The sequence below is a fragment of the Girardinichthys multiradiatus genome, chromosome 8 (genome assembly GCF_021462225.1).
Source record: "Girardinichthys multiradiatus isolate DD_20200921_A chromosome 8, DD_fGirMul_XY1, whole genome shotgun sequence".
NCBI lineage: Eukaryota > Metazoa > Chordata > Actinopteri > Cyprinodontiformes > Goodeidae > Girardinichthys > Girardinichthys multiradiatus.
Genome location: NC_061801.1, coordinates 26,989,138 through 27,015,811, shown reverse-complemented (window position 1 = coordinate 27,015,811; position 26,674 = coordinate 26,989,138). Strand labels below are relative to the sequence as shown.

Here is a 26,674-nt window from a genome sequence, read left to right as displayed (position 1 = left end):
TGTAATAAAAAATGTAATTAGCAGCTTCAGAGTTGGTGCAATCATCAAATGACTGTGTGGCTGAGATCAAGTGTGGGCAGACTGAAAATAAAGTCTGTCTGACTTGAGGGCTGCCTGTGACCAGTAGCGGAAGGAGCAAAACAAATCATGATAAAGATGACACCAGCCACATAATAGTACAGAAAGCCTCCAGCTGGTATAAACAGTCAGGCAGATGAAAGCAGTCGGACACAGTGTGTGTGTGTTTGTCACTGGGTAGGTTTTTTTCATTCCAACCTTTTTTTGTTATGGACTTGGTTTCAAAAACTCCTGCAAACCAGCTATTCTCAAACTGCAAGTTTAAAAATTGAAACTATTAAAAGACAAAGGAGGCCAAGTGTAGAACATTAAAAGCCTCTTTTCCTAATGGACGATCACAGTGCCAGCAGCCGGGGCCCCCAGAAGGTCCCTGCACAGGAAAAGTCCATTATCACTCCAGCTAATGGAGCAGGGGGCCGACTTCAAACCAAAAAGTAAAGCAAATGAAAAGAAAACACAAGAGAACAAGATGACGCACATGCTTCAAAGCAGTGTTTCTTTAATGGGGTCCATCAATAATGTTTCTTTCTTGACTTTATTATGTTTAAAATAGAGTAGCCATGTTATCAATCTTAGACATGGACAGAAATTAAAGGTCCTTTTTCTTCCCTCCTGATGTGCATTCATAACAGACTCAGAATCAATGTGAAACAAATGTTTGGCAACACGCTAATGGTATCTGCCTAAGTTTTGAGAACAAACTGCGTCTTACTCTTGCCACCAAGGAAAACCCACAGCCAGTTTACATTCGGATGAGCACGCTTACTTTGTATAAACAGACAACCCCTGTGGCGAGGAGTTTGATTAGGAGGAGGCCCACAAATCCCATTAAAAGGCCATTTGTCCCCTGTTGGATGTTTGTTTGAAGATGGGGAGAGTAAAAAGGAAGAGGAGAGAGGTGACAGGCAGTCTGTCGCTGTTGTTGCCGTTTCCATGCCAGTTTCTGTTTACGCCCTTATGCAGCTGGATGCAGATATCACACAGCAGTGATGGGTACCCAACAGTGTGGTCAAGAAGAAAGGGCTCAGCTTCTGTGGAGTGTACCACTCCATCATGATCCAGTCTCTGTTACCAACAGGTTCCGGTTTGTCGAATGGATGCTGAAATATGTAACTGAAGACTTCTTGCCGTTTTTTTTTAGGTCATCCCAAAAGCTCCTTGGTCTTGGATGCAAGTTGTTTGTCGATGTCTGCTGCAAAGTTGTCAGCCATCTGTTGAATCTATAAAAAAATAACATAGTAAGTTGAAGACATGGGTTTGACTCTCTTAGCTGTGAAGTGACTAGTAGGTTTTGTACCTGTTTTTCTATGAGTCGTATTGTGTCTTCAGAGTGCCCCTCTTTCACCTTTTTCACCTGGTTGACAGCGTTGGAGCGCACTCTTCTCAGAGAGTCTTTAGCCTTGTTGCTGAACTGTTTGGCCAACTTGGCAAGGTTCTCTCTGTGTTCTCGTGTCACTCTGCAGTTAAAGGAGGGAAAATAACAAAAATGTAGTGAGATGAGAGGATTTACAATGGTTTAGGGTAGCACCAAGGCCTACAAGACCGCCAAAATAGTTCAAATGTTACCTAATCACAGTGAATTCACAGCTCACAATGTGTGGAATTACCCTATAAATAAGGGAGGTTTCTGCAACTGTGCCATCAGTTTCATTCTTACTGTGGAGGAGCGCATTAGGACGGTCATCAGCATCCGGAGAAAATGCAGGTGTAGGGGTTTTCTGTACAATTTCAGTGAACTGTTGAGTGTGACGTCCTGCATAATAAAGTTTATCCGGTGCAGCTCTCTGTATGCATATCACAGCGAGAACAGTCAGAAGTGATCAGAGACCCACAATCCAAAATGTGGGTGCTTTTTATTGATCACTGTGAGCTGATCATAATCAGGTTCTGACTACCTAAACTGTTTTTGTTAAGGGTTGTGATGTGAAAACAATATAATCGTAACACTTTATGCTTCATCTTCCTCGCTCTTTCAAACTTAACAGCAAGAGAGGTCGATTTTTCATTTAAATTGCAGCCCGAAAACCTCCCAATTTCAGTCAGTCAACCAGCCCATGCACAATTTGGAGGTGTGCGCCCTTCTCCCCTAATGGGATCCTCACCAACAGGGAGCATGGCACATGATCATGCCATTGTACATTTTGGAGCGGAGATTGTGGATTTTTGCTTGAGCTAACTTTGTGAGATGCTTTTGGTTGCTGTCAGAGCAGTGGCAGGATCCAATAAAGACAGATGAGTGACAGATGGGATCTTACCTTGATTCAGGTTAGGAACAACACGTTTAAACACGTGAAATCCAAAATAGGGGCAAAATGTATTTGTTTTCAAATACTTCACATAGTTTGCATTTATATTCTCACTGTGAAACAAATGCATGAATCTAAGATAAAGGATGCCCTTTCAATATAAATCAACATAGATGTTTGGTATATTAATCCAGAACTAAAGAAATAAAAAAAAGCAAATGTAATAGTTCTCCAGACTGCCATCACCATGTTAAATTTCCATCTTGGTTTAAATAATTAAGTCAAAAAATAATTAATCGTATTTTTAAACAAAAACAGTCCAGGGAGTAACCTTTACAAAAGTACAGTACTCAGCAAGTTTTAAACCCACTTAAAGTCTTTTATTTTTTGCTTTCAAACCTTCGTAAGGTTTCATTAACTTCGTTTTGATCAGTAGTTTTTAAAAGCTTTCTCAAAATTGAATTTTGACGAAAATCTTGTTTTCGTTTCTAACTGCAGTATTTGCCTTTGACAGAGACAGCATATTGAGGAAAAGAGGAAAAGTAAAAGACAAAAGAAGACGTGTCAAATCATATTTTAGCAAAAAAAAAAAAAAACCAGAAAGGATCTGACACAGACCTGAGAGATACATCAAGAATAAGCTGCTCATCTGCTTGCTGGTGCTGAAATAATATTTTGGCTGATATTTATTATTATGAAAGATTCAGATGAGGAAACTGGAACAAATGACATCTATATGAAAAAAGTCTTACAACATAGTACCTGAAATAGCAAGTTTAAAACCTGTTTTTTCCTTAGTTGCCTATTATTCACAGACAACACTGGCACAGCGCTTGAGTTTAGGGGCTTATTATGTCTGAATGATTCATAAAACACTGTTAAATGGTCAGTCCAAAAGAAAACTTAGGAAATCCTTCAGAAAGACTGGAGTACTACTGACTGAGACCAAGCGAAAACATAATCAGAAATACTTTTGTAGTTCTTTGCATCCTACATAGCTGCAACTTTATCTGATTATAGTATGACTGAGCACCGAAAACAATTCAGAAATGTAAATGCACAAAATTATATCCTCCCTTTAGGCAAATGGGTGTACTTAGTGCTTGTTAGCCTTAAACATAAACCTTGTAGTTCTGACTCACAGCTTTGAACTACAATCACTTCGATGACATAAGCAGAGTTGGAAAAAAGGAAGAAAAACAAATCCTCCCAACAAGTTTGCATACACTTTCCATTTGTTACTCAAAAAAGTCCTGCTTCCTGTTATTCTCCGCTGTTCTTGCCCTTAATTGGCTTTTCTCGACTTGTTTTTGCTGCGGTAACAATTTGCAAACAATCCAAGTGCCGCGTCTATTTACTGCAAACAATGCGGCCTAATTACCGATTCCAGGGCCAATCAAGAAGCGCCCTCTCTTTGGAAATGCAAATGGAAGCTCGGAGCGTGCCGAGACTGATTGCAGGGGGAAAAGTAGTCCGACTCTTGTGTCCCTCCTCTGCCAGACTAACACCTGCTGCTCCACGTGCACACCATTACACATGCACATAAACACAGGAGGCATGCAGACTCTCATGCACATTGTGTATATGTAAAAACCGTAGTCTTTACACACAGAGCAGAGCGTTGAGTGAGTGACGGATTGTTTTGTGTGAGGTTGTTTGATTTGGCAGTGGACAAAATAAAAAGGGTGAGAGTGATTTAGCCAGAAAGGTGAGCGGGAGACTGACCTGACAATCATGTCAACACACTGAGGTTCTCTAAAACACCTTTAGAAAAGGTCAGCTACAGCAAATATCATGGGTTTATTTGCTAATGAAGTGAAACAAAAACCATGAGAGAGACAATGTGTGAGATTTTGCTGTGATGTTGGCATATCAGATGATGTTTCATGGGAAGAACAGGCAGACAGTGTTAAATGCAAGAGAAGTAGGGGAAAAAAAAAAACAAAGTAGATGGAAAAGAAGGAAAAGTGGTAAGTGGAGGTAAGCCTTTCTGGCCCCTGGCGTATTTGTGTCAGAAGGGGGACTCACTTGGGAACGGGCACCTTGATGATAGTCCCGTCCCCCTCTGGGTTTAAGTTCATGCTGCTCTCTCTCAGGGCGCGGGTGGCCGCCGCTGTAGCCTGGGGCGGGAGGCAGAAAAACACACACACACACACACACACACACACACACACAGAAATACAACTTCAGTGCTGGTACGAAAGGAAAAGCAGAGCCACGGCTGCAGGTAGTGACTGTGCTCCAGCTGGCAATCATTAAGGTAGTGTGTGTGTGTGTCAGGGGAATCCCGTGTAGCGTGGAAGTGCCTTGGGCCACTGTCAGCGTCGGGCCTCATGGGACGAGACTGAGAGGTTGCAGGGGCACAGAGTTGACCTCTGACAACCCCACAGGAGAGTCTGCCTGGGCTCGTGTTTGATACATGAACACAAACATGTCAGCTCGTTTGCATTCAATACTAATAGTCGAACCATATTAAAAACACATATACAGAGTAGATTTGTTTCATTTTAAAATCAGGTGTAAACCCTTCAAATATAGTTACTTCTCATGAGATCAAAGATATATTATGGTTTTAGGGTTTATACTAAGGGCTGCACAATATTGAGAATGCCTCCAATTGCAATATAGTTGTTAAATATTGTAGTGATGCTATTGATTGCAATTACCACACAATTTTCTCACTACTCTCCTTTTCCATCATCCCAATGTCCTCCCAAAACTTCAGGACCTTGATCACTAAGATCTAGACAAGGTGTGGGCATAAAGAACGTCCATCTAAGTGGCTAAATCTATTATTGTCAAGCACAGTATAAATACAAGCCACTTGAAACATTATAGCGGATTAAATATTACATCCAAATAGTCCTTTATAATTGTTCTACAGCAAATACTACCATTGTGGTTCTAAAGACATCTGTAAATTTACCTTGGCTTATTACAAAGAAGATAATTTTACAGTTGGCACAGTTGGTAGCACTGTTGCCTTGCAGCAAGAAGGTCCTGGGTTCGATTCCTGGCCTGGGGTCTTTCTGCATGGAGTTTGCATGTTCTCCCCGTGCATGCGTGGGTTCTCACCGGGTACTCTGGCTTCCTCCCACAGTCCAAAGACATGCCTGTTAGGTTATTTGGTAACTCTAAATTGCCCTTAGGTGTATGAATGAGTGTGTGCTTGGTTGTTTGTGTGTTGCCCTGTGATGGACTGGCGACCTGTCCAGGGTGTACCCTGCCTTTCGCCCATAGACTGCTGGAGATAGGCACCAGCTCCCCGCGACCCACTATGGAATAAGCGGTAGAAAATGACTGACTGACTGACTGAATGATTTTTAATTTGGTTTACAGAACTTAGTATTTCTTTATTTATGGTTTTATCTGGATTTGTTCAGAACAAATATGTTTTTAGTACACTGTCATGCCTTTACTGTTTCAGGCTTTATGTCCACCTCACTGCCTTCCTGACGGTAATGAAATGCATTAACTATATTATCGCTAGCCTTGAAGCATAATTACCACAGTCATATCTGGCAAAATGTGACTCAGACAATTATAGCATGAGGCTAACTTTATAAAAAATAAAGAATTTCAACACACACCTTATTTACACAGCTTATATTTTATATAAAGTTTAAGCTGTGTAAAAACGGGGTGTGTTGAAATGCTTTTTTGTGAATGTCAATTTATTCAGATCAGACTGGATACATTAAAGGCCAGTATGCACCAATAATATATGAAGGCTAAATAAATCAAAAGAATATTGCAATATCCAACAGAAGTATGCTGTAATTATCTCATTGGATGCAGAAAAAGCCCGTGAAAGGGTGAACTGGAAAATCTTTTTTGCCTGCAACACAGTTTTGGAGTAAGGCAAAATTAAAATCCCTATCCTGAATAAGGATGCTAATATACTGCACCAAATAATGAAGTTTCCCCGATCACTACCTAAGAAGAGCCACCAGACAAGGTTGGCCGCTCTCTGCATCATTATTTGCTATAATCATCCGACCACTGGCAGCTGCAATGTTACAGAACGACCAAATACATGAAATCCAAACAGCCACTCTGTATCTCCGTTTTGAGGATGTGTTACTTTACTTCCCAAATGCTCAACCCTCCATCTCTGAGACAACAAAACAGCAACTTTTCATGGGTCTCTGTATTTATTCCAATTATTGAAATAAATAAATCATCCTCCTAGTCAATTCTAAAATTCTGATCGGTCCAATTATCCTATTACAGACTGGAAACATGAAGTATCTAGGTATTGCTACAAGGCTGCAAGATATAACGCGGTTAAACCATTCCCATTACTTAAAACAGTTCAGGATGATCTCACTCGCTGGAGTACTATCCCCCTCGACGTCTGGGAAATATTGCTTCATTTAAGATGATGGTTCTCCCCAAAATCAATTACATATTCTCAATGGTTCTGAACAAATTATTAAACGCAATGATTTCCATTCTTATGGAAATCTAAGTCACATCGTAAAGGTTTAAAGACAAAAGGCCAAAAACTGTGGAGGCTTAGAACTCCGCCTATTCTGCCAAGATCAGTGGACTCAATGTTTGTTGCCACAAAGCAACAACTTGTTATTGGGTTCAGGGGGCAGTTACTTTTCACATAGAGCCAGATTATGTATAGGTTTTTCTCCCTAACAAATGAAATAATTTGAAAACCTTGAATTTACTCAGATTATCTTTGTTTAATATACATTATTTTGTAAAAAACTACTGCATGATGAAAACTAACCTGTTAAATGTCTAGTAATGAAAATGCATAAAAAAGGTATGTATAGCAGTACTCTTTTTTTTGCACCGTAAAAGATTATTGCTAGCCAACACTCAATGAAATTATGAGACTTTATGCATTTTCTTTTACTTTCACCTAAAAGGTAAAACCTTGACACCACTAGGAGAATAAAAAGTATCCCCAATGTCCACCACAATTCGTCAGTCTCCAAAATACTGAACTACACTAGAGAGCTACAGTTATGGTTTGCATTTGCACAACAGGAAACTGCATAATAATTCCCTTAACTGACCTTTTGAAAGAATGCTAAAGTCTGATAGAAAGAAATTTAAGCCATTCAATTTCCTCCTGTCCGCTCCACCACCTTCTATCCCACTCTTTGCTTTTGACGGCTCCTTCTGGACTTTTCCACTTGGGGGGAAAGAAATGGCAGCAGGATTAAAGGAATTTGTTTGTGAGTATTAAATACATTCTTGAGGTTTCCTTTCCTTTGTTAAAGTCATCCGGAAAGCAGGCCTCCAGTTTCTTTCTGAGTGCGGGTTGATAGATTTATCCCATACCTATGTTTGATTGTTCTCAGCATTAAATTCATCACAGTTTCCTCTCTCAGATGAGCGCCGCAGCGGTTACAATAAAAAATAAAAAAAAAACCTGAGTGCAATTCCTCTGAAAAAAGTAAAAATAAAATGCTGGGCAGGTTCTGGTTAATGTGTTGGGGAGGAAGAGAAATTACAGTGAAGTTTCGCATCAAACGCTCCCGGCCCGGTTCAAAGCAAGCATGCGAGCGGAGAGGAATGTGATGGAGAGCCGGTGTGTACCTTTAAAAGACACTTAAGGAGCACAACATTAAGATGCCGAAACATTGGAATGTATGCCCACACACACAAAAACTAAACTGCTGCTACATTTCCACGTGTTAGTTGCACTGTCTTTCCAGGGTGATCTTAATGAATGAATAAAACACAATGACAGAGACTGTGCTGTGGCAGGTAATGGATAGGTGTCATTATAAGCCTATTAGGTCTTGGTACTGAGGACTCACCTCTGTGCCGGACCTGGGTAATACGGGTTATGACAGGGTGGTGTGTGAAAGCAAGAGTGTGTGTCTGTCTGAGCATGTGTGGTCTGTGATTACTGAGAAATAAGGAAAAACACTCACCAGAGAAACATTTAGCTCACAAACTGTTCTGATAAAAACTTAGATATGTTTTTATTTTAATTTTAATGTTTTTATGATGCTGGAAATGAAGCCAGAGATACCAGAGCTCTCAGGTGACTGGATAACATAAGAGAAGGTGAAGGAAAATATGAGAAAACAGGTATTGCTCGACATGCTGTTGATCAAAATAAAACTTTTTTTGAAATCAGTCATGTTTATCACAACTAGTTAATGTTGGTATTAAATGCTTTTGGAGCCAGTTTCCTACTCCACATGTCAATGTGCCCTGGGGCAAGGCAGTTAACCCCAAGTTGCCTACCGATCTGCGTATCAGTGTATGAATGCGTACGTCTTAGTGAGTGTGATTGGCTGAATGTGGCTACAGTCTAAAGTGCTTTAACTAGTGAGTATGACTAGAAAAGTGCTATATAATTCGATCCATTTATCACTCTTATTCAATAGGAATGTGTGAGATGTGTCCAAACTTTTAACTGAAAGTGTATACATATCTTTTTTACAAAAAAGAAAGCACTGGAGTCCAACTTGTTGGCACCCCTTGCGTTTAACACTTTGTATAATTCGCTTTTGCCAGTAGGACAGCTCTTCCTCTTTTCCCACATTCTCTCTAAATCATCCATAGTCCTGGATTCGGTTTTAAGACATCTTCTCTTCAGATCACTCCACAGTTCTTCTATAGGATTTAGGTCCAGGGACTAAGATGGCCATTTTGTGTCTGGTGAACCAATTTTGAGATATGTGGCAGAGACCACAAGATGTTTATTTAAAACCCCTTTAATTTAAAAGAGTATATGATTAAATGCACTCTAGCAATGTTCCCAGAAAAAGAGGCCCAGAGCATCACAGGTCCTCCACCAAGCTTAAAAGCGAAAATAAGGTGCTTTGTCACATTTTCTTCTTCTATGTCACACCAAACCCACAAGGAGCTCAATCTTTTTCCGACCACAGCATTTAGTTCAAGTAAAAGTCTCAAACTAAGCATGTTTACATTTGTGATGGTAGGACAGAGATTAAGCCCTATTCCCTGGCATCGAATCTAAACAACATATTGGCAAGTTGATAGTGTTTAATGTCTGTTATGATGCTTTGGTGGCTTCAAGATGCCGCTCTTTTCTTTTTTCTTGTTGCCATACCCTGAATTATGAAGACTCTCTCTGTCGTCATATTCAAACTCCAGGGAAACAGGAAGTCATAGATTACTAATCAAATGTTCCTCGACACTCTGATCAATTATAAACAGCAATGTATAAATAATAATGAGAGTGATTTTATATGAATTGTTGGTATCATTTTTTTATTAATAGCAATTAAATCTTAAGGTGAAATTTATTCCCACTGAATAAATGTACTCAAATTAAAGGCTGGATACTTCAGTGTAAGATTATACCATTGCAACAAAAGATGAACTTATTTTAGGGCTTTTCACACATCTTTACCAGAAATGCCCATAAATGCGAAGCACACTACATATGGGATCTACCGTCCCCTACACCTTAATTGTGTGATAAATGTAAAACGATCTTAACATTGAAGCATCTTGTGAGCATCTTGTCACAGTGCACAGGATGACATTTCTGTCAAGTATTTTTGTTTAAACCGTGTAGTAAAACTATACTAAAAAATAAAACGGAGCCTGAGCATGAAGCAGAGGAGACATTAAAACAACATTGTGAAATTTAACACTTGTATACATTTAAATACATGATTTAATAATATCAGGTTAAATGCAAATTCTAACATCAAAGAGTCTGAATACCTCCGACCCCTCAAACAAAATCTACAAAGAAATGGAGGGAGTTAAAAGAAGTGGGAAAAAAAAATTAATCGATTTCTTCCTAACCCAGGGGTAAAATGAGGTCATTTCCTATCTGGGACGACTCACATGCAGACATAAACACACTACAGTGCACACATACCCTTCTTTGCTATCTTTCACCTTCAGAACAAAGGACTCCTTGAGTGATCAATCAATTAGCATCTGAGAGTCAGGACACAGAGAGAGGCTGGTCAGGTTTCATTTTCACACAGAGTGATGTGGGGTTCTAGTTCTGGTCTGGCTCACTTTTCCCTCACCAAAGACCATCTATCTGTCTCTGCTTTGGCTTATTTTTACAAAGCTTATTTATTCAGCGCTTGTCTGAAATGAGACCAACAGATACAGGTAGGAAGAAACTGCAATGAAGTGTGTGTGTGTGCGATCATCTTACTTCAGGGAAGCTGCTCATGTTGACCATAATGAGCTGAGGTGACTTCATGGAGATCTGACCCAGCTGGTTCAGAGGAAACTTCCCATCTTGAGTCGTCACCACAATGTGATCCAGAGCCCCTAAATAAATACAGACCATAGGAGGTGTTTCATTTCTTTATTTATTTGCCTCCACAGAAAACTCAGACGTCGCATTGGTTGCAGTGATGCACACACTCTTAAACTGTGGCAACTGCGTTTCTTCAATATTCGGCAGACATTTTAGAAGTTAAAACTTCACACAAATTGCTCACCGATTTAGGCAATGAAAGAAGACTCATCAAATTTGTAAAGAATTTACACTCATATGTTTGGCATTATATACTGAGATCATGTTCTCCTTTTGTTATTGGCCTCTAATCAATGTGGTAACATTCTCTGGCTGGATATGACTGCTTTCATGTAGTAATGGAATGAAAGAAAACAGAATCAATCATTTAGTCGCGAAGTCTAACAAACAGAAAAACAAAAGGAATCTACAGCAGAAGCCACAAATAACAGATGTAAAAATTAGGCCTACTGTCAAATGTTAAAAGTTTCCACAATCTTTTGTCTCCACCAGCTACAGAAACAAGTTTTGCCAACACAAGTTGACTCCTGCCCAACCCTCTCCTCATCCCTTTTTTTGCTCCCTTGCTCCATCCATCCGTCCCCCCTCCTCCATCAAGCTAACCTCAGACACAGTTGTTTCCTTCTCCTCCACCTCTGCCTTACATCATCCCCTTCCTCCCCCCTCCCGGGGGGACTGTGCTGGTGTTGTGTGTGGAGAAGTGGGGTGACGGGGAGGTGAGCCAGTGGTGTAATTTTCTCTATAGGATTAATTTATCTTTGGATTTCAAGGACAGAAAAAAAAGATGTACTAATCAGACAGTCAGTGTGTATGAAAAGTATTAAAAATAACAGATGTGATCAAATCAATATTGACTGAATGACACAATTCTAATATTTTTGTTTGGTCTTAAATGTCAGTTTGACCAGATGCTTAAAGTCAAAGAGCAGAAAATACTATTTTGACCTGAATTACCTCTGCTGAAATAATGCAGCAGCAGATAACTCTTAGCACCTTAATACTAATGAAATAGATTTTAGTTTGGGATCTCGTCAGAATGGGGTCAAGACAAAAGCAGATTTTTATCATTGAGTCCCAAAAATGTTCCGATTAGAGGTGCTTTATCTTAAATACCAATCTGTCATTAAGGAACGCCTGATTAGGGTTCCAGTTTGTTACTTTAAGAAAGTCAATGCCATGAGAATTCAGCAGCTTTAAAGTGCAGTAAAATAACTCGCTACATGTCATCAGTATTACATATTTTACATTACTATTGTGTTGGTGTCTCACTTAACTCACTCAGAGATGATGTTTTGGTAGCAACAGTGACAGGAGTTACCGTCTTAAGTTTTTAAACATATCTGACTTTAAACATGCAAGTTAAGTCTTAAGTAAACTGATATCTTTTTTCTGCTGACTGTTTCCATGCAGAACAGTTGCTATAGTGGTAGGCTATTGTTGGCACCTTTTGATAGGACTTGTTGATAATTTAGTAACATCTCTGCAGAACAATCTCATGTGTTTCTAAACACATATCTGACTTCAATAAGCTTAGGACTTTCTACTGCTGATGTTTTCATGCAGAATAATTTGTTCTATAGGCTAACATGGACATGTTTTTATTTTGTTTTGATATGACTTGTTGAGAATTTGATTCAAAGCATGTGGAAATGAGGTGCAAACATTTCTTCTGCTTCATCAACTTAGCACTGAACTTTAAACGTTACAATGTTTTGTTTTATTTAATAACTAGTGTTTCAACTGCACTCTATCCTACACGGAGCTATTTGAAGACAGCTTGCAGACAGCATCTCCACAGATGGCATTTAACAGGTTAAAATAATACAAAAAGAATATTTTTAATGTATTTTGGGGATTGAAGTTATTAATGGCATTCAGGCACCCATAAAAAAATTATATGTTTTCTTGGCAATCTGTAAAGGAGCATTTTTCATATCCTGGGAAACCAGGTGGGGCAAAAAGTGCAAGGGGCAGGGTTTTGGTTGTCACTATAATGGCTCAGTCAGAAAGTGATAAACTTATATTTATGTTTTACGTTGAAATATATACTTGGAAAAATTGCTTTTAGCCAACGGTTTGGCTGAACAGTCACAGTTCCTTATGTGTCCCCTTGTTACATGTCCAACATTATCGAGATGTCCTTTTTTTTTTAGGTTTTCAAGGCACTAATGGCCTTTATTCATCAATACCTGCACAGGAAAGAGGGCAGAGAGGAGAAGACATACAGCAGACGGCCCAGGGCTGTTAATTGAATCGGGGACATCTGAATTCAGGACCTCAGCCTTTGCATATGGTGCGTCTGCTCTGCCACTGTGCCACGCGGTGCCCCACTATTGAACTGTTCTAACCCCATATTTTTGTATTTTATCCAATTCTCATTCTGATTGGCTGCCCCATAGAGTGAACATCACTAAGAGGCATTTAAATGTTAAGGAACATTTACAGTGTTTTTCATGCTTCAAGCCTAAATGTCTAATAAAAGCACATGTGCAAAACTTTAAAATTTCACGTATGCTTAAATTTAAACACTGTTTTGAACACATTAGAAAAAGTCTGAGCTAAAACTATAGTTTAGGACAAAGGTTTTAGTGTTTTGAGTCATAGCTCATTTCTTGACATTTTGCTCCCAGGGAACTAACACGTTTTAAATAATCTAGTAAAGTGGTTTCTATTAATATATTTCCGGCTTTCTAAAGGTCTTACAAGATTTGCTTTAATGTTTAAGCGCATTTTCAAATTTCTTTCATTTTTTAGATGAACATTAAAGCTGCTCAAATCTGATCTATGAATTATTCAGGTATTAAAAGTAATGAAACAGAGCTGTGGCTTTACACAGGAGGCGACTCGGCAAAGACCTTGTTTTTCCTTTTTACTAGGACCCAAACAAAACTTTGTTACTACCAGCAAGAATAAATGCAAACATGGACAGCAGTATTATGAGAAAGAATAAATTAAATTGCTTTAGACGTGGTCAAACTTTGATCTGTAGAGAAATGAAACCTTGTTATTAAGTTTTCAATCTTTAAGCAAAGCTACCAGAGTCTGCTGACTCCTGCAACAACAATTCAATTTAGGATTTAGCCCCCAAACGAATAACCTATACACTCTTTGTTTACATAGAAACAAAGCTAGTTTCCAAGCCCATTCTTAATCAGCGCAATATGGTGGACAAGTCACTAATCTTCCCACACTTTCTGCATCTATCCGTGTGGCTTCCTGTTATATGTCTGACGCACAAACACGTCCATAGAAGTACGGACTCTTAGCAACACGCAGAAGAAGATACCATGATATTCAAACACACTCTCCCACTTGTAGGTTTAATGGGACCCAGATGAGAGTCTCGTAGAACAAACCCACATACAGTTGCATGAGACACACACTCTCCGACAACTGAAGTCATTTGATTCCACCATCTCATCTCTGCTGTCAGATCCAAGTTCTGCTGCCTCCCTGGATTACTGTGCAGCTGGACAGAGGAGGGACGGATGGACAATCTGAGGACGGATAGGCTGATGGAGAGAGAGGACAGGAAAGATGATAAAGCAAAGGGATTCATCTAAAATAGATGAATCAGACAGCAGAGGGGAGGGAACTGGAAAGTTAGAGGGAATAAAGAGAGATACTGCTGAAGCTAATTGGCAGGGTTTCTTTGAGTGAGATTGTGCAAAATATTTCTGAGGGATCTAGATGTGCCACGAGGATCTATTACAGGCAAGTTCAGTGAAATCTTCACTTAAAAAGCAACCATAAGTTTGAGGTTTAAGTTGTTTAAAAGAAATGCAGGTAAGATGTTACTTAAATTCTAAACACCTATGTTTTGATGAAGGTGAGGATGTCACATAAGCTGAGGCCAAAGATGGAAATGAAATAATATCAAACTGAAATGCACCAATTAATCAATCAGAGATTTTAATTACAACCTCTTCAAATAATCTGCACATAAAATACACAAACAAATCTTTTTTTCCCCCCTATTCAATAAATCCATCAAAACAACATTTTCAATCTATAAAATATCTACCAAGATAATTAGATGCATTTTTTTTTTTTGGGAAAGTAGAGACATATTGGGTACCTATGCCTTAGTCCATAAATGGGACTAATTTTGAAATTCCTTCATTTTCTGTTTATTCAAAATTCTATGTGGTACAGCCCTATGTCAAAGTAAGCCAGAAATCAGTACTGGCCTGGAAAAACCTGTTCTGTGTATTTCTAGTAGGCATAGACAGGATACCAGTTTCTTGGTATACCATGTTTTGCAGTTTAATAGCAAACTGCAAAAGGTTTTCCATCATACTACTTCTATGGTTTAACGTTGTTTTAATGTAATGCCAAAGAAAGTGCCAAAATATCCAAATACTATATGGAGATTGGAGTAATGCACCACAGTGTTGCCCCATCCCCCACATTTTGCTTCGCACTGCTGGATTGCTGAAAGAAGGCCGCTGCATTTTCCCCCCTCACGTAAAGGTAAGGCAAATCCAGCTCCTTGGAAACATGTTTGGTTGCACAAAACACGGACAGTCGGTATGGAAACTAAAGCAGGCAAACCCACCACTGTTTTTAAGGTGACACTGTTTTAAATCTACATCTGGCAAGCTACAGGCAGCTTAAGCAACTGACTGCAGGTTCTACCTAAGCAGTTAATATGAGGATGGTATACTCTATAAAGAGCAGAAAGGTATGATATTCTTTGCATGGAGCAAGTTTACTTGAAATCTACAACTAAATTTAGCAGAGGGTTATTTAAAACCACAGTGTATTGAAATTACAATACATACGTGTGTAATTGATATAAGTTTTATACTTCTTCTATGTATATGGTATGTTATTTTGTCTCCAGTAGGAATGATTGTTGCTTTTCTGTTTTGAATAGAATAAATTTGAATTAATTGTCTACGTAAAAAAAGTGATACCATGCCATTTTTACTTAAGGCCATCACACTGTGCAATCCATATACAGGCATAAACTAGCATAAACTTTAGTATTAAATGAAAAGAAGACCTTAACAGCGGAGATTAAGTCCAGACAGCCAAGTGATGAATCTGGGGAGAATAAAACATATAAGGCAAGCCAGGAGACTGTAGGACGGATCATACAAATCAAGGTTTAATTCAATCGGTAGTTCAACAGGCTACATTCTCCATCTTGCATGTACATAGTCATAAATAAGAGTAACCTGAAACTGATCAGTTCAAGCAATTATCCCATCCAAAGTTTTTATTAATAATCATCCAGCTGTAAATTTCCCCAACCTGAAAACAGTTCAGCCTGCCTGACAGGAAGGTTTTGTATGTCTGAAGTGCTGAGAGTTACTTTTATAAGCAGCAAACGTCAGTAAATGGGACTAAATTTCCTCCCGAATCATGTTGACAAACCTGCGTGCAAAGTCTCAGTAAAACACTTTCCCCAAGACATTCTGCTTAGTTGCTACAATCATTTTATGTTTTCCATTCCTTTAATTTCTTTATTTCTTAACGCCCAGGATGCTACATCTGCCTGTTGATCTCATTCTACACACCTAAAATGTGCCTGATTCAGATTTATAAAATATATTTATAGCTACTATTATTTTTTATAATTACAGATAGGAGTTATATCAGCATTGATGCAATAAGTTTCATTTAGGATTTTGTTTAGCATGTAGTTTATTGTTTGGCGTCTGTGAAAGTCCCTTTGGCTATGTTGGTAATCACTGGTATAAAAGACAACCAAGACGGAAGAAATCTTCAGTTTTAATACAGATTATGGCTGCAGCGTCCTTCTGTGGCAGCTTCTATAGCACAACCTACTCCCCAAATTTGTTAGAACCGAGAAACAAAGGGTTATGGCCTGGATGTAGTTTGGGAAACAAAAGCCAAAGCCAGGTCAAACTAAGGTCACACATGGATCTCCTCATATTAAGCCCTGCAGGGGTTTTTGAGGTAGATGGAAACACAAGACAGCCTTGTATTTGAAAGCAAAAATGTGCAATAATGTCTCACAAATCTACTATATTATGTAAAAAAAATAATAGAAGATTTTAGGTCAATGTAACCTGGGTCAAACTAAACTTGTGAGTCTGAGGCTATCTAGCTTCATACACAAACTGTGATGCACTCTGTATTCCACCTTTTTACTAGAACCAGCAATAACTCAAATAAAGCAATCTGAGCTACAGTAGCTCATGCAGCATTAAGAAACGTACAGAACCTGACCTTGACACACACAGAATCTTGTCCTTTCTCCTCCCAAGAATATCTTAGGGCATGTAAGACCATGAAGGAGTACACGGGCTCCAGCTACTGATATCTCTAGAAGCTCTCTCTTAAACTGCAAATAAGGAAAAGTTTGAAAATATGGTTTTCCTGGTATGATAACATGTCATGTTTGTAAAGAAAACGCGTTGATTTGAAAGAGGGAGTTAGATGCACGACAAAGATAGACAAAGAACCATGGGGTTATGCCCAGTCTGACTCACCAAGAACGGATAAACTTGGTTAAAATGTGACTGACTTGTTTAATTTACTGTGATATTGTTTAATGTTTCTGTATGATTTTTTTTTAAAATTTGGTTACAACTCAGCTCTGAGGTCCAAGTCGGGAGATCACCGAGACCAGTACAAGAGGAGAGACCGCCAGAATTTATAAAATCCAAATTATGTGCATAAAAACCTGGATTTTATTTTGAAAAAGAGAGAAAGTATGAATAAAGTTAAATCTTTAATCAGCTAAAGATAATCAAGAATCATTCTCAATTTCTCTTTAAGTAGGTAAATGTTATGTTCTTGTTTAAGTAACCTTTGAAAAATTTGTGTGATTACTAAAAGGCTAATTATTTATTCAATCAGTGACTAGATCCAATATAATTTTTCACTTTCCGGCTGAATGTTATTATTGGGATTCTGAGAATAAATATGTTTTCCTAATGTGTTGCTCCAATTCCTTTGTACAAACGTTTTCAGTTTAGATTCCCTGACAGAGAGAATTTACCCTTCAGACAGACTGATAATTGAAAGATTTGGGAGGAAAAAAAAACAAATATTAATTTTTAATGAGACTGATGTGAGTTTTGATGCATAGCTATAAATAAGCAGTCAATCAATTGCTACAGTTAATGCTCCTCGGTTTGTGAGGATTATCACTTCACAACTGATGCCTGCATCGCATGTAAAGCTTTTCCACACAGAACACGAATAACAAGAATTGCCAAATTTCAGTTCCTGGATTCGTAACTGATTTGTACTTTATTTACAGTCAGTTCTTGCAATTCTTGAGCCATCTGGAATTTGTTGCAAAGGTTTGGAGCTGTTCAAAATCTTGGAGCCGAAATCACAAATCCAAAAACAAAATCTCAGTTCATTTCTAATTTATTCGTAGGTATTCCTATGTATTCTTAACTCCATTGGGGATTTGTGAAGCCTTGTCTTGACCACTCAAGGCCATTGTAAGCCTAAAATTGCCCAAATCCCTCTTCTGTTCTTGGAAAAAATAAATAAAATAAGGAAAACAATTCATAAAAAAAAAGGAAAAAACTACAAAACAAAAAAATATTCATTTTAAATAAAAAAATATCAAACCAAGTAAAATTCAGATTTTTTTTATTTAGTCTCTTAGCACATTTTATTAGCTAAAACAATCACTTTACTTAAAACATTTTGACTTAAATATCAAGAGTTGTCATTCAAATCACATTTACTCCTGCTAATCACTCATCATTTTTATTATATCTTGATGGAAAATTGTCAAGGATAGTAAGAAAATTCTAATTTAATCGTACCTGATTCTTAGATGCATTTGGCATATTGTTAACCTTCGTGCAGTATTCTTAATAGATTCTTGTAAATCGTACTGAATTAAAAAAAATATTTGTGCAAATCAAGCCAGATCTCCAGATTTATTTTTTTATATCGGACCTGTCTTGTAACTGAATCTTGGACCAGACAACTAGCAAAATCCTAAGAATCCTCACGAATCCTACAGTTTCACAATTCTTGGCGATTCATATTATTCATGGACTGTGTGGACCAGTGGCTTAAGTTTTAGTGAAAGCTTTTGAAAATCACTTACCACACCCATCTGATGGATCAGAAACCACAGGTCAGCCTTTGCACCCGATATGCCTCTATGAGCCTCAGAGGTTCACCACTGTTACTTCTTAGGAACCCCATTAATGAGATAAAGAGATAATGACCTCTGCAGCCTGGGAACACCCCACAAAAGCTGCAGTTTTAGGGATGCTCCGACCTGGTCGTCTAGACACACCAATTAGACCCTTGTCAAACATGCTAAAATATTTATGTTTTTCCATTTTTCCTGCTTCTAACACATCAACTTTGAGGTCAGAATATTCACTTACAGCCTAATATACTCCGCCTACAGGTGCTATGATAAAGAAAAGAAAATCAGTGTCAACCAATCAGGGGAAACCCTGCATCTGTCACCGGTGATAATATTATGCCCATCAGTTTATGGGTGATAATATTATGCCCATCAGTTTATGGGTGATAATATTATGCCCATCAGTTTATGGGTGATAATATTATGCCCAATTTTGAAACATAACAATGTTATATACTAATGGTAAATGGCCTGTACTTGTATAGTGCTTTATCAAGTCAGAGGAGTCCAAAGCCCTTTACACTACAAGCAGTCATCCACCCATTCATTCACTCACCCATTCATACTGACGGTGGTGAGCTACATTGTAGCCACAGCTGCCCTGGGGCAGACTGACAGACGCGGGGCTGCCATACAATCAGCGCCACCAGGCCCTCTGACCACCATCAGCAGGCAAGACGGGTGAGGTTTCTTGTTTAAGGATAGATACAATGACTGAGACGGACACAGCGAGGGTTCAAACCAGCAACCCACCAGTTACGACAGACTCCTACCACCCGAGCCACAGTCGCCCCCACAAAGATGAATGTGGATGTTTTCACAAAAGTCCCGCTTAAATGGGTCAGTTTCACAGTTTTTCTCATGACATCCTAAATAAGCTACATTGTAGTTGCAGTTGTCCTGAGTAGACACGTTTCTAACCACAAAATTATCGTCTAGCATCGTCAAGCTTTACAGTCATTCAACAACCTTTTTGAAGATTGCTTTTATTAAAGATGTTTTATCTTAAGCGGAAAACTATTCTTAAAATCATTAAGGAATGTAAACTGAAAAACATTTGCTTTGCATCACTCCTGTGCAGATATCAAGCTTCATCTTATTACAAACTGCTTTTTCTTGCACCTAGAGAAAAAGGAGAGTTAAGCAAACAGGAAATGTGTGTGCAGGTCCAAGAGACATAGGACAACTACCTGCTGAGGTTCGGATGCTGAGGTTGCGTGTGAACTCTTCTTTGAGTGCATTGAGAACTGAGGTCATGTCCTCTTTCACTTCATCCAGACTGATGATGTCTTCCACCAAAGCTGAATTGATATTCACCTTAGCTGACTGGCCCTTTGCCTTGGCTTAGATGATAAAAAGGATCAGATGAGACTCAAATATAAGACAAATAACATCTAATCAACAAACTCGCATCTGAGCCAGAGAAAGTGAAGAGGTTACAGGTCCTTCTCAAAATATTAGCATATTGTGATGAAGTTCATTATTTTCCATAATGTCATGATGAAAATTTAACATTCATATATTTTAGATTTATTGCACACTAACTGAAATATTTCAGGTCTTTTATTGTCTTAATACGGATGATTTTAGCATACAGCTCATGAAAACCCAAAATTCCTATCTCACAAAATTAGCATATTTCATCCGACCAATAAAAGAAAAGTGTTTTTAATACAAAAAACGTCAACCTTCAAATAATCATGTACAGTTATGCACTCAATACTTGGTTGGGAATCCTTTTGCAGAAATGACTGCTTCAATGCGGCGTGGCATGGAGGCAATCAGCCTGTGGCACTGCTGAGGTCTTATGGAGGCCCAGGATGCTTCGATAGCGGCCTTTAGCTCATCCAGAGTGTTGGTCTTGAGTCTCTCAACGTTCTCTTCACAATATCCCACAGATTCTCTATGGGGTTCAGGTCAGGAGAGTTGGCAGGCCAATTGAGCACAGTGATACCATGGTCAGTAAACCATTTACCAGTGGTTTTGGCACTGTGAGCAGGTGCCAGGTCGTGCTGAAAAATGAAATCTTCATCTCCATAAAGCTTTTCAGCAGATGGAAGCATGAAGTGCTCCAAAATCTCCTGATAGCTAGCTGCATTGACCCTGCCCTTGATAAAACACAGTGGACCAACACCAGCAGCTGACACGGCACCCCAGACCATCACTGACTGTGGGTACTTGACACTGGACTTCTGGCATTTTGGCGTTTCCTTCTCCCCAGTCTTCCTCCAGACTCTGGCACCTTGATTTCCGAATGACATGCAGAATTTGCTTTCATCCAAAAAAAGTACTTTGGACCACTGAGCAACAGTCCAGTGCTGCTTCTCTGTAGCCCAGGTCAGGCGCTTCTGCCGCTATTTCTGGTTTAAAAGTGGCTTGACCTGGGGAATGCGGCACCTGTAGCCCATTTCCTGCACACACCTGTGCACGGTGGCTCTGGATGTTTCTACTCCAGACTCAGTCCACTGCTTCCGCAGGTCCCCCAAGGTCTGGAATCGGCCCTTCTCCACAATCTTCCTCAGGGTCCGGTCACCTCTTCTTGTTGTGCAGCGTTTTCTGCCACACTTTTTCCTTCCCACAGACTTCCCACTGAGGTGCCTTGATACAGCACTCTGGGAACAGCCTATTCGTTCAGAAATTTCTTTCTGTGTCTTACCCTCTTGCTTGAGGGTATCAATAGTGGCCTTCTGGACAGCAGTCAGGTCGGCAGTCTTACCCATGATTGGGGTTTTGAGTGATGAACCAGGCTGGGAGTTTTAAAGGCCTCAGGAATCTTTTGCAGGTGTTTAGAGTTAACTCGTTGATTCAGATGATTAGGTTCATAGCTCGTTTAGAGACCCTTTTAATGATATGCTAATTTTGTGAGATAGGAATTTTGGGTTTTCATGAGCTGTATGCCAAAATCATCCGTATTAAGACAATAAAAGACCTGAAATATTTCAGTTAGTGTGCAATGAATCTAAAATATATGAATGTTAAATTTTCATCATGACATTATAGAAAATAATGAACTTTATCACAATATGCTAATATTTTGAGAAGGACCTGTACATAAACTTGAGCTTCAGTGTCTGCACTCTCCTCACTGACCTTTTGACTTCTTGGTGGCATAGAGCCTGATGCATGCAGGAGCAGGGTGGATGGCGGTACCAAGACAAATTGGTGGACTGAAACCCACCCACGACGTGACTGTGAGGGGAGACCTGGCATGCCGCACCAGGGACTGACACAGAAAGGGTCGCAGCAGATTCAGGTGATTCAAAGCCATGACTGTAAACAAGCCAAAAAGGAAATGTTTTAATAAAGAGACACAAATGTGATACACAGATGTCAAAAAGTCAGAAATAGCTCAGAAATTATTTGATAGCTGCACTGAAAATATTTATCAAAATGAGGTAATAGCTCATGTTAGCCAGCAGGAGGTAGGACAACATCTAACTTCACACAGTGTAAAAGGCTCTTCCTCAATCTATAAATATATGGTAATTAGTTACAATATTAAGCACAGTTATAGATAGCATTAGCATAAATATGGGGAGTTATCTTTTTTAATTATACTAAGTCATGGCAGAAACTGACTTAGCAACAGGTGATGTAAACAAAACCTTTATCCACAGCAAAATACGAATCCAGCTATATCCATAATTTATTCTCAGGTAGTCAAAACATAGCAAACACCATAACCAGAACAGTAAAAAAATTATTAACCCAAACAATGCAAGTTGATTTGCATCGAGGACATTTGTTTGTGAGCGAATAAACCATCTCATGAACATCTATAAAAACGCCTGGACAAAAACATCATCTTTCCCTACAGTTTCCAACGGTTTAAACTACCAGTGTTTGCCCTGAGGTCCTTATATGAAGCTAAATGTTCATCTGTTGATGCTGACAGCATGGATTGGTGTGCAACATAACAGCAGTTTAGTATACATTTGTATGGTATGTAAAGATGAGGACAAATCATTACCAATAAGTAGCTAAAAAACCAGAAGAACTTAATAGTTAATCACCGTTTTTTGTTAAAAAGATATGTCAGTATACATTTCTGAAAATGATGATTTGTATTATCATGACGATGTCATCTACTTAATAGTTTTTATTTTTGGCTCTTGGGCAACATTTTAGTCACACTTGGATTCGGAGGAGCAACATATTTATTTTTACTATTTGACTGACTGACTTTTCTACTGCACTGAGGTGCACCTATCAGGGTTTTCCTGGCTAAAACCGATTTCCAGTTTGGATTCCAATTTATTAGAGGTAGTAGTTTTGAATCCAGCAGAGAAAGAAGGAATTAGAACATGCATCTCCATTTATGCATCAAAGCAGATGTTCCTGACCTTGGCCTGATTTTTATTAAATGGTAAATAGGGCATCAATGTACCTGCTGTTGGTTGATGCCTTCATAGACTGAAAATAGTTAGCTCGAGATATGTGTGTGTAAGAATAAAGTAAATAAGTCGGTTACTTTACAATTCCACAAAGCAGAAGGGAGCAAGAAATCTGCACAATTTAAAAACATATTAACGTTTGAAACAAACAACCTAAAGAATGATATGTTCTCAATGAGAAGATTAGATAGTAAAAAAACAATAGAAAATGTCTCTTGGGATGTGCTGTAATAGTCTTGGAAACAGCAGTACGAGCAGCATTATAGACAGTTATGCAACTTCCTCACCATCGTCTTCTTGCACTGACAAAATCATAAAGATATAACGATCTGTACATTCAGCCTACGTGCCGTCATTTTGGGCATTCCTGAACAGCAACAAAACAATGTGACTCCATGCTCTGCCTTTCTATAGATGAATCACAGCCCACCGTGCAGCCTGCCTCCTGACTGTGAACTCTTGTCACTGACCCTCTTTCTGCACATGCAAACAAAGACCATCTCTGCAATATTTAAGCCCACACACACACAAGCACACAGTAAAGACTGTCTTTCAAAGTCAGTGGCAGTAAACGGCTTGTGGTACGTTGCTCCCTGACTGGCATCTTCTATTGTCTGAGGAGCACTCACAGCTTTTATCTCTAAAGAGGAACATACCACCGGTTGTGCACTGAAATAGTTCAGCCATAGAGAACTTTACTCAGTTTCTACTACAGCATATTTCACACATATTTCTGATGGCTTGTATTTGCCCTACAAACAGTAAATAATTGTGTCATATATCACCAAGAAAATCCTTTATGTTATGTAAATAAGAGAATGAAATACACACAATTGGATAATTTAACTGTAAAAACAGTTATGATGCTAATTTTCATTTAAAACTAAATTTACTAATCAAAACATTTAGAGCCCCCTTTAAACATCCCATTGTGTGAAATTTGTGTTCTTCTGAATCATTCAGAGGTCAGTGTGTCATTACAAAAAAAGAAATACCACCAAATCTCAGATACAAAGCTGATGCACGGCTAGAATCATTCATCTGATCTTTGCTGTCAATTCAACAAACTCTTTCTATTTAGGCTAGACTTTAGGCCACAGCTTCCGAAATAAACTCGCAACAGGCAGCTGAAACTGGGAGGTTTCCTGACAGGCCGATATGATTTGCCACATAGTGGCAGAGCTGACGGGCATGGAGGTGGGAAGGTGACAGATCTCCTTACAGAATAAGTGAAGCGAACAAAGTGAAGCCCAGGTGTTTAATGGGATACTGTAGTCTCGTATCCTGTAGGTTTCACAACCAGCTGCGGCCACACCCCTGCTTCTTCATCCAGCAGCGGGGAGCCAGCTGGTCCACCCGCATGCTCTCACTGTTTGCTTTGGAAAGGAACACTGAGGTGTATCTGATAATGTTCTGTATCGCTCTGACACATTTCCCACTGGTGGGGTGGGGGTGGGGGTCAATAAAGTACCAGAGGAGAGTAAAAAGAAAAGAATCTGTGATTTTGCTGTTAAGATTTTCCTCAGCAAGTCCAAAATGTAAGTATGCATTTTTTAAATAACTAACCTAGTCAGGAATGAAGATCAGCTCCTCCAAGTCCGAGGCCATGGTTCTCGACCAAAAAAGGGTGGCTTGTCCTCTTCAGGTTGGAGGGGAGTTCCTGCCTAAAGTGGAGGAGTTTAAGTATCTCGGGGTCTTGTTCATGAGTGAGGGGAGAATGAAGCAGGAAATCGACAGATGGATCAGTGCGGCTGATGCCGGGCACTCCCTTAGAGATAGGGTGTGGAGCTCTGCCATCCGGGAGGGGCTCGGAGTAAAGCCGCTGCTCCTCCACATCGAGAAGAGCCAGTTGAGGTGGCTCGGGCATCTATACCGGATGCCTCCTGGACGCCTTCCTCGGGAGGTGTTCCAGGCCCAGGACACGCTGGATGTCTCTCGGCTGGCCCGGGAACGCCTGGAGGAGGTGTCTGGGGAGAGGGAAGTTTGGGTGTCTCTACTGAGTCTGCTGCCCCGCGACCCAGTCCCAGATGAAGCGGAAGACGATGAGTAACCTAATCAGACCTTTGAAATTATTTTTACTTAGAAATTACTTTAAGATTGAGAAAAAAGGAATAAGAAATTTGAAAACGTTTCTAGGTCCTTAAATTAGCGTCACATCCATCCATCTTTTTTAGGTAATACCAATCTGAAAAGTGTGGGGTACACTTGTTCTCAACCCCTTCTAATTTGATACACCAACCTTCACTTTCAGGTCAGTTTCCTTTATTCAGACCCCTGGGAAGTTTTGATTTACAATTATAAGAATGATAACCATTCTAGTTCTAAATGTTGAAATATGGAGACTGCACATCATTTATAGAATAAGTGCTCTAAGTCGCATTAAAACCACAACATTGAAACCATGTGACTAAAAAAACAAAAAGAATGGAAAGCTTAAAAAAACGCTCTAGATTGGTTATTTAGATAAAAAAAAAAACAGGTGAAATAAACCGATTGCAAAACTGTCTACAGGTAGGAAGCTGAAATGTCCCCTGAAGGGGTGGGAGTCATCCCACAAAATACACAAAGTACACAGAGACTCTGGGTCAAGCTGAGTTTCAACAATTAATTAGCTTTCCTGGCCACTTCACAATCCGCATCACATTTTCTCCGTCGTTAAAACCCGATTCATCATCTATAAAACAGTCTTTTGCACCTGCTAAAAAGTGTGCAACGACCCAAAATACTTATATGGTTATACACAGTCCAAAGTTCAGAGTTGTGACCCTTTGTTGCTCAAGTTTGCTGGATTTGTTCGATCGTCTAGACTCGCTTATCCACAGGGTTGAGGAGGGTGGTGGAGTCTATCTGCAGTTAAAACTGCAGCAGAAATTTTGAGCTGCGGATAAGTCTTCAGACCACCTGGCAAAGTGCTCAATAACACCATTCACCATGCAACAGACCAACCATGACCCTACAATCCTAAGACTTGTCTGGGTCTACTTTTAAGCATGCTTCGACAAGATGTGTGTGCACAGAACAAACAAGGAGAAGAAACAAACCCTTGTGGAGAACCAGTGGATGGCAAGACTTGGTCAGACAGAACCCAATGAACTCATATTTAGTGTTTATAATGTGTTAGACAAGACTTCTTTTTTTATTATTAATCATTTGTCCTGAAGTTGCATTAAGGTCTTACGCTTTTTAACTAGAGAATTAAGTGAAACAGCACACAGACAAATATCGGGCCACAAAAATTGATTCTTCATAGAGGCATCTTAAATCATCTTGTGAAGGTCGGGGTAATGTTGAAGTGAATGAGCTAAATAAATCAACGCGACAAAGTTGTTCAACAAATGTTAACTGCGGCATAAATGCAACAAAGAGCTTTAAATTACACAAAACGTCTTACTTACTTATTGGGGGTCACTCTTTACAAGAGAAGCATGTTAGCTGAAGAAGGAAGCACGACAGTTGACAACTCATTCGTCATCAACAGGAGGAGCTGCCACAGATAAGTGTGCTCGAGATGTTTCATGGGTCGCACCGAATGGGCGGAGTTACGCGTTGACGATGACTGGAGTTTTCGGGCACTTTGGTCAAACGGGAGGTGCCGGATAGTAAACCGACTGCCTCG

General features: G+C 39.4%; 1 protein-coding gene across 1 annotated transcript; it reads right to left on the bottom strand.

Annotated features, from left to right (window-relative positions):
* Window positions 1-548: 548 nt before the first annotated feature.
* mrrf (mitochondrial ribosome recycling factor) lies at window positions 549-26,585 on the bottom strand. The gene is made up of 7 exons (XM_047373624.1): window positions 26,454-26,585; window positions 21,755-21,934; window positions 19,855-20,007; window positions 10,453-10,571; window positions 4,353-4,444; window positions 1,376-1,535; window positions 549-1,298 (listed from the first exon to the last, which is right to left on the bottom strand). The coding sequence occupies exons 2-7, from the start codon at window positions 21,930-21,932 to the stop codon at window positions 1,221-1,223; spliced, it is 780 nt and encodes a 259-aa protein (XP_047229580.1). The 5' UTR covers window positions 21,933-21,934; window positions 26,454-26,585; the 3' UTR covers window positions 549-1,220.
* Window positions 26,586-26,674: the final 89 nt, after the last annotated feature.